Source organism: Oryzias latipes, chromosome 5 (genome assembly GCF_002234675.1).
Source record: "Oryzias latipes chromosome 5, ASM223467v1".
Taxonomy (NCBI): domain Eukaryota; kingdom Metazoa; phylum Chordata; class Actinopteri; order Beloniformes; family Adrianichthyidae; genus Oryzias; species Oryzias latipes.
Genome location: NC_019863.2, coordinates 17,879,075 through 17,893,067, shown reverse-complemented (window position 1 = coordinate 17,893,067; position 13,993 = coordinate 17,879,075). Strand labels below are relative to the sequence as shown.

Here is a 13,993-nt window from a genome sequence, read left to right as displayed (position 1 = left end):
GGGGGGGGGGGGGGGGGGGGGGGGGGTCAGAATCGAGGACAGAGACTTAGAGGGAGGGGTGAGTCAGGATCGAAGCAGCCTTGATCCCATCCATGTTCATCTGTCAGAAGCTGTGTGTGAGTTTTTTTTTATCATCATGTGAGATAAGAGTCTGGAATCAGATGGTCCGACCACCGGAGGCCACGTACGCTCATGTTTCACCGGTGTAGGTTTCACTTTATGAAAATAACCACCGAGTCACGATCCACAGGTGTGTCGGCAGGACGCCACCAAAGTTTGGTTTCCACAGTCCTTGATTTCCCTCCTGATGCCGTCAGAGCTCCAGCAGGAGCAGCGAACTTTCCTACAAGTGAAGGACAAGTGATGGAGGGAGGGAGGGAGGGAGGAATGGAGGGAGGGAGGGAGGAGGTGGAATATTGAATAGGGCAAAGCGAAAAGCTCAGAGGGAGAAGAAAAGACGAGGGTGCTAACAAAGGCCGTAGCCCATTTTGGTGTCTGATCTGCAATCTTCCCAAATAATTAAAAAAAAAACTTCCCCCTGAATTTTTTTGCCGTTAGTTCTTTCTCTCACTCTTATTTTCAGCTTTTTGTCTGTTTCAATAAAATGAGTTGGGGGTGGGGGTGGGGGGTGACAAGTTCTCCTAATTGAAATTCTTTAGACAGTCTCCATGGCAACGGTAAACTTTAGACGTCGAAGCTGAACAAATGCAGGGAGAAAAGCGCTGAAAGAAAGCAGGACGGAGCGTGTGAGAACTCACTTGAACGACAGGCGGAGCGGAGAATGGAGATGAAGCCCCTCAGCTTCTTCTCCGCCCTCCAAAGATGACGCTCGTGTTAATTTTGTGCAGCACTCCCCCCCTTTTTTTTTTTTTTTTTTTTTTTTTTTGCCCCCTCGTGATTCTTCACCCGTTCTGCCTTTCTGGCCCTTTCAGCCCTCTCCTTTGTCACCTGTCACCCTTCCCTCCCTCCACCTCCACCCTCTCCATCTGTTTGCCCCTTCTTACGCCAAAGCAAAGGAGGGACAATTGCACCCCATGCTGGGTAATGATGTGTGAGTATTAATACGCCGCAGCTCAAGTATCCTTTGTTGTGTCCTCACAGGTCGATGACGCTATGCTCATGTTTGACAAAACTACCAACAGGCACAGAGGTGGGTGCACGCACACACACACACACACACGCACACAAGCACGCACACACACACACACAGCAGCAGCTCTTACAGGAAAAATAAAATAAAAAATCACCTTCTTGGGTCCTTCCCTGATCCATTTATCTCTGTCCCCTCTGTGGGTGAGGAGAGAGGGGGTGACCCGGGGTCGGCTCTCAGTCAGGGCGGGCGATAATGTAAATGAGAGGGAACTGGAGGTGGGAGAAATCTTTTTGGTGATGGCGTCTCATCCATCAGCTCTTTGTGTCTCTAAGATGAGGGCAAAGAGAGGAAGAGGTTCATGTGTCTTTGGCTGAAAAGGGGCAATAATATTCCAATTTTGTTTTGTTTTGTTTGTTTTCCTCTCCTCTAGGTTTCGGGTTCGTCACCTTTGAGAACGAAGACGTGGTGGAGAAAGTGTGTGAAATCCACTTCCATGAGATCAACAACAAGATGGTAAACCCTTTTAGAAGAGATTCAATCAAAGCAAATCTCGGCCGCACGCTTTTCCACTGAACCGCTGTTTGCCTTTGCTGCAGGTGGAGTGTAAGAAAGCACAACCCAAAGAGGTGATGACGCCGACAGGCTCGGCCAGAGGTCGCTCCAGAGTGATGCCTTATGGAATGGACACCTTCATGCTGGGAATCGGCATGTTAGGTAAGACCATGGAAACATACAATTTTACATTAACTACTGAAAAAACGAAGTCAACAACCTTAATATTTATTTTACAATACACAAGATTTAAAAAAAAAAACGATTTCTCTGGTTTGATGCTTTGGTGAGAAGGCTTTTACTGGAGAAAAATGTCTTTCATTGAGAAAATCAGCTGAGAAATGCTCCATCTGTGACTCTTCTGCCCCCTCTGCTGGTCATTTAGGATAGTGCTGCTCCTGGTTCTGTTTGAAGATTTACTTTAATTTCTACACGATCTGCTAAGAACTTTTATAAAACTTTTAGTCGAATGAGCACAAAACTATTGATTCTGTTGTCAGTTTCTACTTTTATTTTATTTATTAATATACATAAAGTGCTGCATTTGAAGCACTTTGAACTATATATGAGAATTTGGGATTACTTTTCAGTGACAAAAAGGCCTGTCATGTGAAAAGTACTATTATTTTATTAATTATATATTATTATTGTACCTGATATAGATTTTCTTTAGAATTTTTTTTCTCCACAGCACATAATATTATTAAACTGTTTTATGGATTGCTTCTTGAACCTATTAAACATCATAATCTCTAAACTATGATTCTGCAAAAGCAAATGATAAAGTCCTGAATGGATAAAGTTTTCACTGTTCATGGGATTCTACTTAATGTATTTCTGATTGTTGTTCTGGTTGGGGATATGCAGGTGAACTTTCAGACGATTTTATTTGTGGATTCGTGTGCGGTTATGTACAAGTGTTTGCGTCTTTTCTTTAGTGTTGTGAAGAGAACTTTGCTCTGGGGACTAAAACAAAGATGAAAGGCACTAGTGTTTGGTAAAAAAAAAAAAACCAGAGTTTATGTTTTCACATTTTCAGAGAAGTCACAACTGTTTTTTTTTAACCTATAAATTAGCCTTTTCAGCAAAGAAATTTGTTCCTCAGATTTTAATTTTCTCTAATTTCCCATTTGTTCTGAACTTTTACAAGTTAAAGCAAGATTTGACACTGATTCCACAAAGAGCCTGTGCTGATCTTCCTGGCAGGAAAGATAAAAAAAAACAGGCCAAACAACTGGTCTTGTACCTTTTTATCATGATTTACTGGAACTTACAAACTGAAAATAAAGCCTGAGGGGCTTCACTACCGGGTATCTGGACGATTGCAATTCATTTTCTATTTTGAAGGAAAAGCAACATGAAAAATGAAAGAAAAAGCCACGTTGGGCGTCTTATTTCACTCTGTAGTTTGTCTTTTGGGTGAAAGGCCTGATAGAAACTGAGTTATTATCTTAAATAATTATTTGGAATATTTATTTGATGAGAAATGACTGAGAAATATAACTTATAATCCTGGATATTTCACTGATTTGGTCATCTCGAAGATGAACAGTCCTTATTTTCTCTCTTTTCTTCAGGCTATCCAGGATTCCAGACTACTACCTACACCAGCCGCAGCTATTCTGGGATCGCTCCTGGTTACACTTACCAGTTCCCAGGTAGGTCCATGAAGGCAGCAGCTCTGTGCGGGCCTGCAGAGGAGGTTTATAGAAGGATACAGGCTGTGGCATGTCGTTGATGCAGCTGCATGTGTGTGAACAGCCTTTAACTCACACCTTCAGATACAACCGTGTCTTTTCTTTCCTCTCAAGGCTTTTGACTTTCCTCTATCATTCTTCTTCTGACAGCCGTTGCTGTGTTTTCTTTAGGCCTTTTTATGCCATAAAACATTTTCATTCCCCTGATCGTTTTCTTTTGCCTCACCGTTCTCCCTCTTGCTCTGCTCTTTTGTTGTTCTTTTCTTTTCTTTTCTTGCATTCATCTGTACTTTTTTCTCTCTTTCTGTGTGAACACAGCGTTTTCAGTCTGCCTTTGTGGGTGGTGAGTCTGTTCACAGAGATATCTCTCGACCTCCTCTTGTTTCCAGAATTCCACTTAGAGAGGACCCCCCTCCTGACATCGTCCCACCCCCATGAGCTGACAGGTCAGTGGCTCCTCACTCCTCCAGGGGCCTAAAGCAGGAACACAAACTGATACAGAGAAATGAAACGGTTTGCATTTTGGTGTTGCTGCAGAACTAGATTGCACTCGCCGCTTCAGCCCCACAGCTGCCCGGCTTTAGATTTAATCCTAATTTTATTAATTTCCCAGCAGCCACTGAACTTAGCTTGGCATTAAGGAAAGAAACTAAACAAAGAGCAATGTCTACCCTCTTTGGTGCTCATCCTTTAGTGGAAAACCCCCCCAAAAGCTTTCAAATCAAAGGAGATTGTCTGTCTTTTACTGGGGAAGATTCAAAAAGATATTTCTTTAGTAATCCTTAGTATTCCAGGTCTTTTGGATGTTTTTTTTTCCACTTTAGAATTTGTTTTATTGATTCATCTTTTAAACATTTTTTAGTGTTTGTGCTTGACATCCATCTTTTTCGCACAACCCCAGTTTCATTTATGTTTTTACAGATATACAATGGATTATATTACACAATAATTCCTGAAAACGGTTCAGAGTGGTAAATCTGTTCTTTTTTTTGCTGCAAACATTACGAAAACAGTTTTTATGTTATATAACAATCTATCAGACATGTAGAGACTATATACAAATGCATAAATCCACAAAGAAAGCAAAGATGAGATCAAAACTATGTGAAAAAAGTCTAAAAAAAACAGGCAAAGCTCAACTGAACTACGTTCAAAACTCGTAAGGATTTATTCCAAGGGTATCACAATGATGTGTCAAAACTCTTTTGTTTGTTTTAAACCAAACAAATTTCTTTTGGTAACCTTCACCCTCAATTCTGAATTTAAAACACTGCTAATGGGGGGGTCGATTTCCTTCCTGGATCATTGTAAACAGCTAATGCGATTGGCAAACTCACCGGTGGGGTCAGGTCAGGGAGGACTGAGGGTTCATTTGCTCTTATGTCCAAACTTGAGAAAGAAGAATTATTACAGGTAACCCCTATGAAATAAATTCAGTGGTCAAGGGGTTAAAGGTCAGGTCAACCTTACAGAGGATGGAGAGCTCTGCTTTGAAACAAGAAGATGTCCGATTTTTGTTCCCATCAAAAATATTTTTATACAAGCAAAACAAAAAGGCGATACACATCCCATCTCTGGGTCTTCAAAAAAACTGCAACAAATATGGTGCACCAAAAGTAACTGTCCAGAAATCATGTCAAGCAATAGAACACACAAAAACCAAAACAAAATGGTCTTCATAAACAGAGAAAAAACAGTCAGTGATAGTTTAAGGTGATTAGATGTCCGATTTTAAGGATAACATTTTTCTGGTGAAGCTGTTGGCTTCAGGTTTTCCTCACAATCAGTATTTATTGTGTATTTAAAAACAACACCTGCAGAAATGTCCGATTTGCATGTTAAGAACAAGTCCCTGATGGAGCAGCGCCTCTGGTTTGAAGTCCAAAGCTCCATCATTGAGTCAGACGCCGCCTTACTGGTGCCGCTCAGCCCTCCACCAGTGAAATGACATAACAGCTGTGCGAGCAGATGTAGCAGGGCGCTGTAGATTATTACTTATGATCTGACATGAGAAGGATCCACTGTGCGGCTGCCTGTGCAGTAATTTGTTTTTCTTGTGTAATCTGCAGCCATTCCCCTGACTGCGTACGGACCAATGGCAGCTGCAGCCGCCGCAGTCGTTAGAGGTACGTGCGCGGCTGGTGTTTGTGTGCTCGCCCTAGATTGTGTTCTGTCCGGCGTTGACAAATAAAGGCGTATTTTTAGCCGCGCATGTGTGTGTGCGTGTGTGTGCGTTTGCAGCCCTCTGGGGTTGAGCTCTGACTCGTCTCTGCTGCCTCTCAGGCTCCACCCCTTCGCGCACAGCTGGCTTCCTGGGCACGAGCAGCCCCGGACCAATGGCTGATCTGTATGCTGCAGCCAATCAGGACTCAGGAGTCAGTAGCTACATCAGTGCCGCCAGCCCCGCCCCCAGCACCGGGTTCGGCCACGGTTTAGGGGTAGGTCAACCCCCCTCCGACTTGTCTCACCCCCCCCCCCCCCCCCCCCCCCTCCACATATGCTTAAGTCACGCCTGGCTGCACACTTGACAAGCCTGGTTAAGAGTGTTTTTTCCCCCCTGTTTGTCCTCAGGGTCCTCTGATTGCTACTGCATTCACTAATGGCTACCACTGAGAAGACTCAGGTCAGCGAGGATGGGGGGGGACGCTTCTCCTCTGCTGTTGAGCTGATCGGAATGCCGGTTTCCTGTTAACGGCACCATCTGATTGGCCGGCCACAGGCTCTGCTGGACTCTCTCCTGGTTCCACGTGGCTCCACCCACCGACTGAATATCTTTTTAAAAAGCAGAACTCTTGTTTTTTTTCTGCTATACTAATCTCACGTCAACATAACGTCACCGTTTCTCCTCCTGTAGCGTAACAGCTAGACCCTTTCCCCTCCCTCCCTAGGACTATCGATATTCTCTCTTTTTTTTTAAAGCTGCAAAAAGACTGAAAAAAATCTTGTCTTTTCTGTAAGACAAGGAGAACTGTTTGTTTTAATAATTATTATTATTTTGAAAGCGATCTGTCATTTCCCTCAGAGCTGTTGCTGAAAGAAAAAAAAAAGATGAGTCTTTGCCTGAAAAGCGTTTTTAACAAAAAGGAAGAACAAGTCCAGACTAGAGGTCCTTTTTTTAAGTGTCACAGAATCATGGGGGGGGGGTAAAAAACCTAAAGTGTATATTTTGGTAGTCTTTAAAACAAAAACCTTTGTAATATTGTTATTAATATTGACATTATAATGATGATCTGTAAGGTATTTTATTCTGTAATTGGTTTGAAAGCAATGTTTTTATGTCTTCCTGTAAGATATTGTACATAAAGACAGGGAAGGGAGGAGGAGGGGGGGGGGGGGGTCACCAGCTGGCATGTCCTCGGTTGGTTTGGAAGTGGGGTGGGGGGGGGGTGGGGGTTGGATGTCAGTTGCTGCTTTCTGTGCTCATCTCACTGCTTTTATCAGTATGCGCGTCGTCCACGGCGACGTCTGTTCACAGCAGCAGCTGCAGCTGCAGCACCGGGAGTCGTCTGGGCAAATTCCTTCAGTTAAACCCACATCTTCTTCTGCAAAATCCTCCCTTTTTTGGTTAGCATTTCATCTCCGGAAAGAAAACATGATCTGCACCCCCCCCCCCCCCCCCCCCCCCCCCCACACACACACACACAAAAAAACAAAAAAACAACAACATAAATTTCCAAAAACTCGAAGGACTTGTAGAAGAATAAAAGCCCCCACCGGGAAAAATCAGATGCTCCAGGTGGATTTTCATTCTGAAAATATTATATATATAAATATATATACTATCTTTTTTGCGCTGTTCACTTCTTAAGTTTTATTTTTTGTTGTCATTTGCTTTTTTGAAAGGAAAGGTTTCCTCTTTTGGCGGTGTTGTCACCGTGTAAACAAATGAAGGACATTCTCAGTTGTAGAAAAAAACCCCATCTGCCCTCTTGTGGCTTTTGAAGGTGCATGTGACTGAGTGTGTGCGACTGAGCGTTTGTGTGCACACAACAAAGAGTAATATGGAACTACTTCTGGCAACGAAGAAGTGATTTTGATTGCCTTTTTTCTTTCTTCTTTGGTACTGAAAAAACAAACAAACAAAAAAAAAAAATCACCCTGTTCTGTTTTGGTTCGGCTGTTCGGAACTTTTTCCAACTGAATATTGATTTGTGCGAAACGCCTGCTCCTCTGGAACCAACACATTGTTGTTTATATGAAGTTGCTGCTCTATGTGGTGTGAACTAGACAGAACCAGAAAAGAACAGGGTCCTGCTCCCAGTCGGCTCTGACGGTAGAACCAGAAGACGCTGGCCGGCAGGGAAAACTTTGAAAAGCTGGAACATTTAGAGGCTCTGGGAAAACACGGGGTGTGTTTGTTCAGCCTGATGTTCAGCGCAGCAGAAGACTTCCTGCTCCAACCAGCTGTTCCTCTCAGACAGACTGGGAGACCAAAAAAAAAAAAAAACTACTGCTGGACACCGACACTGTAACTTTTTAACTTACAATAAAGCAATAAGTTATTTTTTACCTTACAAATGAAAATTGTACTATTATTGGTAAGAGCAGACGATACGTGGAGAATTCTGCAGCATTAAGACTTATTTTCAGAAAAAAGAAGCTATATTTTTCTGTTTCGATGTCTTGTTCCCCTTGTATATTATTTTTATTGCTATCTTTTGTTGTGATGATTTAAGGAAAGGGTTGATGTTGTGAAAGCGGCTCTTTGTGAGCTCACACACTTTCAACATTTGGACTGTCCCCTGCCGAGCTTTTCTTTTTGTTGTTGTTTTTCTTTCATTTTCTTTCCTCTGACAATTGAAATTTGAAGATCTTAATAAATTATTCTAAAGTGTTTTGAAACCTTTCTTTCATGAAATTATATGAACTTTTTTTTTTACTTCAGTGGAAGTTAAAAAAGTTTGAGTCATAAAACTCTGTGGTAATAATACTCATCTAGAACATAAATAAGGACTCATCTGAAACCAAAAGTGTTGCTAAAATCTGGTCACATATACAATAATATTATAGACATATTAAAATAATAAAGTAAAAATGTTTAAAAAATGATCTTTTACAGGTTTTTGGTGACAGTAATAGAATACAATCTGTGGAATAAATCAAAATAAAATATTGACAGCTCTTTTTGTGCAAATATTTACAAACTTTTATTATTTTACCTTTAAAATAAGGTTTTTTTTTTTAAATACCCAAAGTGTTGCTTAAAGCTGTTCAAGTACTGGAATACGATTGAAATATTTAGATGATTAAGTGGAAATATAAAAAAGGATCCCATACAGTTTTGACAACAGTAAGAAAATATTAGATATGTGAAATTAATGGTTAAAATAATAAAATAAAGTAATGAGATCATAGTAGCTCTATGACATCAAGAGTAGAAGATCTTGTTGTTACTAACCACCTTTGTTTATTCTGAATGCAGAACTTTACTCTGTTTTTAGGTTTGATTTAACCCTTTTGCTATCTTAGATGACCCCACCCTTACATTGACGTGTTCTCCATACCATGACAAAGGTGGATAAAGGTGGAAAGATTTCATGTAATCCATGGACACCAGTGAGGATCACAAATCATTGAAGAAAAAAAGATTCAGTGTACTGTCTAGTGGGTCTAGATGACCCAACTCCTAGATGACCCAATGTTAAAGTGCCTAGGATATCACAAGGGTTACTCTATTGTAAGCAACTAAAAAAGTACAAAACAGCGACACTGTTAGAGGCAATGAAGGTCTATAAAAACAAATAATCTTTAAATTGGATTGATAAGATATGCCTTTATTGTCACTGTCCGCTTGGACAATGAAATTGACAGTGCAAAGACAATATCTAACAAAGTATAATATAAAAAATATCAATATGTACAATGGTTACAAAGTGTACAACGGAAGTGTGTAAATATGCCAAATCTGAAATGTGCAAGACTAAAAATGTTCATAATCGTGAGCAGAGTGATATGTACAGATATAAATGTATCAGATGTCATTAACTTAGCTAGCAGTTAATGATGCTTCTGTTATGTCTTCCTTGTGTGTTACTTGGTTAAGTCTAATGATAATCTAAACGGACCCAAAGAATCTTATTGAATAAAGTACCTGGAGTCAAAAAATGAACAGAGTGGAGATCATTTTAAAGTTAAACCACAAGGAAACAAAATAAAATACCTGGGCAAAAAACAGCCAATTATGAGATAGATCAGGATCTAACAACAAGAATTTATAGCATAAGAACCACATTTTCCTAAAAGGTTGGCTCAGAAACCCTCATGTCTCTGAGTCGGGGGGTGTGAGGTCTCAGGCCAGAAGTAGAAAAGAGACCCCCCCCCCCACACACACACACACACACTCGCACTCCAACCCTGGGCGGAGGCCAGCAGGGTCACTGATCGCCTCCTTCTCTCCCCTTCTCTATTTCTGCCTACAAATGTACTATTTTCCAGCAGCGCCATCCCGACCGAAAGACTCCAGATTCACCGCACCGACACTTGCAGGCTTCTATCCAAACTTTACACTTCCAGAATTTTTTCAACTTTTTTTCTTCTGCAGCGTGCTTTTAACTTGGCAATGCTTTTTTTTTAAATCCGCTGTTTCGCTGATCTCTTTTGTCTCTGCAGGGTTTTGTTTCCATAAAGTTTAATGGCGCCCAAACAGCTGAACCCCTTGGAGAAAAGCTCCGTTTTTGACCACGGTTTTGTGGAAGCACCGCCTCCTCTCCGCAGCTACCTCTGTCTGACCGTGCTGGCTTGTTTCTGTCCTGTACACCCCATCAACATCGTGGCCCTGGTCTACTGCATCATGGTGAGGAAGCACCACTGAACTACGTACAAAACTCTAAGGATTTATTCCAAGGATATCACAATGATGTGTCAAAACTCTTATTTTGCTTGTTCTAATAAGGTGGAGAACATGTCATGCTGTCACACAAACATCTGCTCTGTCAGTCAAACCTCCTTTTCTCCTATTTGGAACGAGCCTGAAGCCGCTCCTTCCATGTTTATTTACTGAGCAGGCTGACACAGCTCAGTCGTGTCTGTCACAGAGACCTCAATCCTCTTCATGTTTTGTCTCTTCCAGTCCAGAAAGAGTTACTACCAAGGGGACTATGACGGCTCCAGGCGCTTGGGCAGGAACGCTCTCTACGTCTCTGTGGCGTCTATCATCATCGGCCTTCTCGTCATCGCCATCACCTGCACTGTTCATTTCACCACGGTGAGGCAGAGCAGTATGGGAGCCATTGTCCCCATCATCAATAGCCACTTTTTGTTGACCACATCTGTCTCTGTGCTGCAGATGGATCACTAGCTCAGTAAAGGTGATCAGCTGATCAGGGTCATCTCACCTGCTGACAGGAGTTGACCTGAGGTTGCACTCCGCTACGTCTGCAGCTGTTTTACAAAGAAGAACCTTTCAGCACTTGTTCTTAAAGAAGGGAATTTTTTTTATATTTACTATTGTTTTATATTCACCATGGACTTTTGTCATATAACTACATTTTGACTATTAGAACCTAAACAGGACCTAACCTTTCTTTATTCAAATAATAACTTATTTTTGATTCTACATTACAAAAATGAAGTAGTTTTAAGATCTACCGGTATATTTGTTTTCCAGATGTTTCACTGGGAAATTGTTTCATGATAACAAAAGCGTACTCCTTTAATAAACTTAGAATATTTAGTGTCATGCAAAAGTCAGCAATTATCTTGCCATAGAGGAATTCTTCAATAGGAATATTGTGAAATGCCCAAACTTATTTTTGCCAAACTTATTAAAAATATTTCAAAAGCTTACACTGTCTTAGCTTGTGAACGTATTTTATACATTTCAGTTTTTTAGATTATTTATTCCACTCTCAAAAGGTCTGTGTTTTGAAGCCAACATTTTATTTGACTGTGTTGTATGCTTTAATTTTGGCGTTTTGTACAAAATCGTTGTTGCTTTTTTTCTAATTGAAATCATCTATGTCTAAAAGCAAAAAAACATGGATTTACAGAATGTTTCTTAATGCCAAATCTAACATGATAAATGTCTTTTTCTTCATTTATGAAAACGCCGTACATACAGTGCATAGTTTCAGTATTCGGCCCCTTTGAACTTTTCAACCTTTTGCCACATTTCCGGCTTTAAACATAAAGATATAAAACTGTAATGTTTAGTGAAGAATCAACAGGAAGTGGAACAAAATGTATTTATTTTAAACTTGTTTAACAAGTTTAACAAGTCCAACCTCACTGATCTTGAGCTGTTTTGCAAGCAGGAATGGGCAAAAATCTCTGATAGATAAAACTGATAGAGACATACCCCAAGTGACTTGCAGCTGTAATCACAGCAAAAGGTGGCACTGCAAAGTAGTAACTTAAGGGGGCGGAATAATTTTACACGCCCAATTTTTACGTTTTTAATCATTAACAAAAGTTTGAAATATCCAATAAATTTCGTTCCACTTCACGATTCACTTCAGGATTGTGTCCCACTTGTTGTTGATTCTTTAAAGAAAAAATCACACTTTTATATGTTTATGTTTGCAGCCTGAAATGTGGCAAGAGTGAAAAGTTCAAGGGAGCTGAATCCTTTCACCAGGAACTGTAGCGTACCACTTAAACTTTGACGTTTTTGTGACCTAAAGGTTTTAATTCAACCTCATCTGGTTGTTCAACTCATTGCCTTATGGTTCCTGATTTTCTTATTTGGCAATTTTTGGACAAAAATTTTGAATTGCATCATTAATCCTTTTTTTTTCGTTTTTGCAACTGCACGTTTGGCAAAAACAGTCTGACGCTGCAAACTCTTACCAAATGTTCTATCTTTCTTTACTTCTTTTTTTTTTTTTTTTACAGAAATACAACTTTTTGGCAGGTTCATTTATCCATACGGACATTCCCTTTCATTCCATTTATGTTTTTCCGAATAAGTCATGGGGTCAACATCTTACAAATCTGGCATCAGAGCTGTTGTGTGACGTCAAACTCCAAGCAAAGCATCATGCTGTGCATGTTTACGATCACACCTCCATAAGTCAGCTGTTCTAATGATCTTTGGCGGGTTGAGAGAACCGTGCACACATTCACCTGCTTGGATAGTTTGCCCTAATTCCTCCTGGAGCTTAGAAACCGCTCACTAGGACACTTTCGCGTAGCTTAATATGTCACAGCACACCCCAACTAAATTTAGCCGGCTGCCCTTCCTGCTGCCCACTCAGTCACATGGTCATACATAGCCGACCCCGTTGTGAGGTGACCGAAACACGTGGAAAGAGACCTAAAAGGTTGGACGAAAGGATACGCTGATTCAGATGAGTTCAAGTGGGCAAACATCTCCACTCATGACTCATCAGATTTTTTCTCACTGTTGCCTCAGAAACACTTCAAGGCATTTTTAATGCAGTCTGTGGCCTCACAATGGCCCCTGATGACAGACACGTCATTGTCATGCAAAGCACGGAGACAAGTCCTTCACATTCAATTTGTGGAACTCATATTTATCAGACAGGGTGAAGTTTGATCCTTCCCGATGAGCCGGATTTAATGCCAAGCATCATTTTATCTCCCATTAGTTAAACTAAAAAGGACAGAAACACGATTGTAGTGCCACTTCTTTGATGTCCCTCCAAAGCAGAATGGGAAGGATGAAAGAAAAAAAAAAGTGAGGATTAGACGACTTGAAAGCATTTCACAAGATTATCCAAGGATCAAGGTAGACTTTCTGGCAGGAACCTGATCGTTGGAATCTGCCGAGAAGAATTTCACACAAACGAAACGGATTTGAAGGATTTACTGTTTACACAGCGATCTTTCCAAAACATCAACTTAATTCTTTGTTTCTTCAGCATTGAAAAAACTTGTAGCACAGCAGTTGAGTTGCTTGCAACAATACTGTCAATAAAATGAAGGAGATGACTCGTAAATAGACCTCTCATGCAGACTGCCTGCATTGGAGCAGGTAGAGTTCTGGAAATAAAAAACCCAACAAGCAAAACTCTCTAGTTTCTTTATTCTGACAGTTTTTTTAATTTCCCCCAATCTTTTTTTCATGCAACTGTCATGTAAACAAAGTTATTAAAACACAAAACAATGTAGAGAGACTTCAATTGAACACAAACCGATACACATCCTTCCACACAGCTCTGAGTGAGGCAGGCTCACATTTTGGAGTGAACTTCTCAGAAGAGGCAAGGAAATCTGAAGATGTTCCAAACCAAATCCATACATGACTTATGTCAGCACTCACTGCAGATGTATTAATGGGAGCAGCATTGTTCAGATCCATCAGACCTGCATGCGCACAAATTTTCTTCTTAATTCAAATCTGCTTTTCATGCTTCCTTCTTTTTCAGCGTCTCTGTGCAATTAGGTCAGGAAGGACTAATTTATGCCTTCTCCTCTGAATCATTGTTTGTGAGATTTGTCTGTTGCTCTTTACTCCTCTGAAGCGATAACGTGGACTCCAAGCAGAGGTGCAGTTAATTGCTATTTTCTGAGGCTGCTAACCCTTATTAGCAAGTTCTCCGCTGCTGCTGACAGTTGTCATGACAGCCAGTCCCATCACGGTAGCAGATGATAATTGCACCTGCAATTAAAAGATTTAAACGTTCTCATTTTTAAATGAACTAATTTCCTAGTCGGTAAAAAAAGGATGTTCCTGTCTTTATGTAAATGA

General features: G+C 40.7%; 2 protein-coding genes across 6 annotated transcripts in view; both read left to right on the top strand.

Annotated features, from left to right (window-relative positions):
- The window catches only part of LOC101154771 (RNA-binding protein Musashi homolog 1), a 38,602-nt gene extending 30,426 nt beyond the window's left edge, over window positions 1-8,176 (top strand). For all 3 annotated transcript variants that reach the window (XM_023955028.1, XM_023955029.1, XM_023955030.1), the window contains 8 exons: window positions 1,102-1,150; window positions 1,524-1,606; window positions 1,690-1,807; window positions 3,223-3,303; window positions 3,732-3,788; window positions 5,412-5,468; window positions 5,626-5,780; window positions 5,914-8,176. In XM_023955028.1, coding sequence (XP_023810796.1) covers window positions 1,102-1,150; window positions 1,524-1,606; window positions 1,690-1,807; window positions 3,223-3,303; window positions 3,732-3,788; window positions 5,412-5,468; window positions 5,626-5,780; window positions 5,914-5,955 — 642 coding nt within the window. In that variant the 3' untranslated portion in view covers window positions 5,956-8,176. The remainder of the gene's footprint in view (window positions 1-1,101; window positions 1,151-1,523; window positions 1,607-1,689; window positions 1,808-3,222; window positions 3,304-3,731; window positions 3,789-5,411; window positions 5,469-5,625; window positions 5,781-5,913) is intronic.
- A 1,521-nt stretch (window positions 8,177-9,697) lies between these two features.
- On the top strand, window positions 9,698-11,127 carry tmem233 (transmembrane protein 233). 3 transcript variants are annotated; one of them, XM_011475151.2, is made up of 4 exons: window positions 9,703-9,828; window positions 9,952-10,135; window positions 10,412-10,546; window positions 10,628-11,127. In XM_011475151.2, exons 2-4 carry the CDS (start codon window positions 9,974-9,976, stop codon window positions 10,637-10,639), a joined length of 309 nt encoding a protein of 102 aa, XP_011473453.1. In that variant the 5' UTR covers window positions 9,703-9,828; window positions 9,952-9,973; the 3' UTR covers window positions 10,640-11,127. The 3 variants fall into 3 exon arrangements, with proteins under 3 accessions (XP_011473452.1, XP_011473453.1, XP_011473454.1); XM_011475152.3 differs by having other exon boundaries at window positions 9,754-9,824; XM_011475150.2 differs by having other exon boundaries at window positions 9,698-10,135.
- The last annotated feature ends 2,866 nt before the right edge of the window (window positions 11,128-13,993 follow it).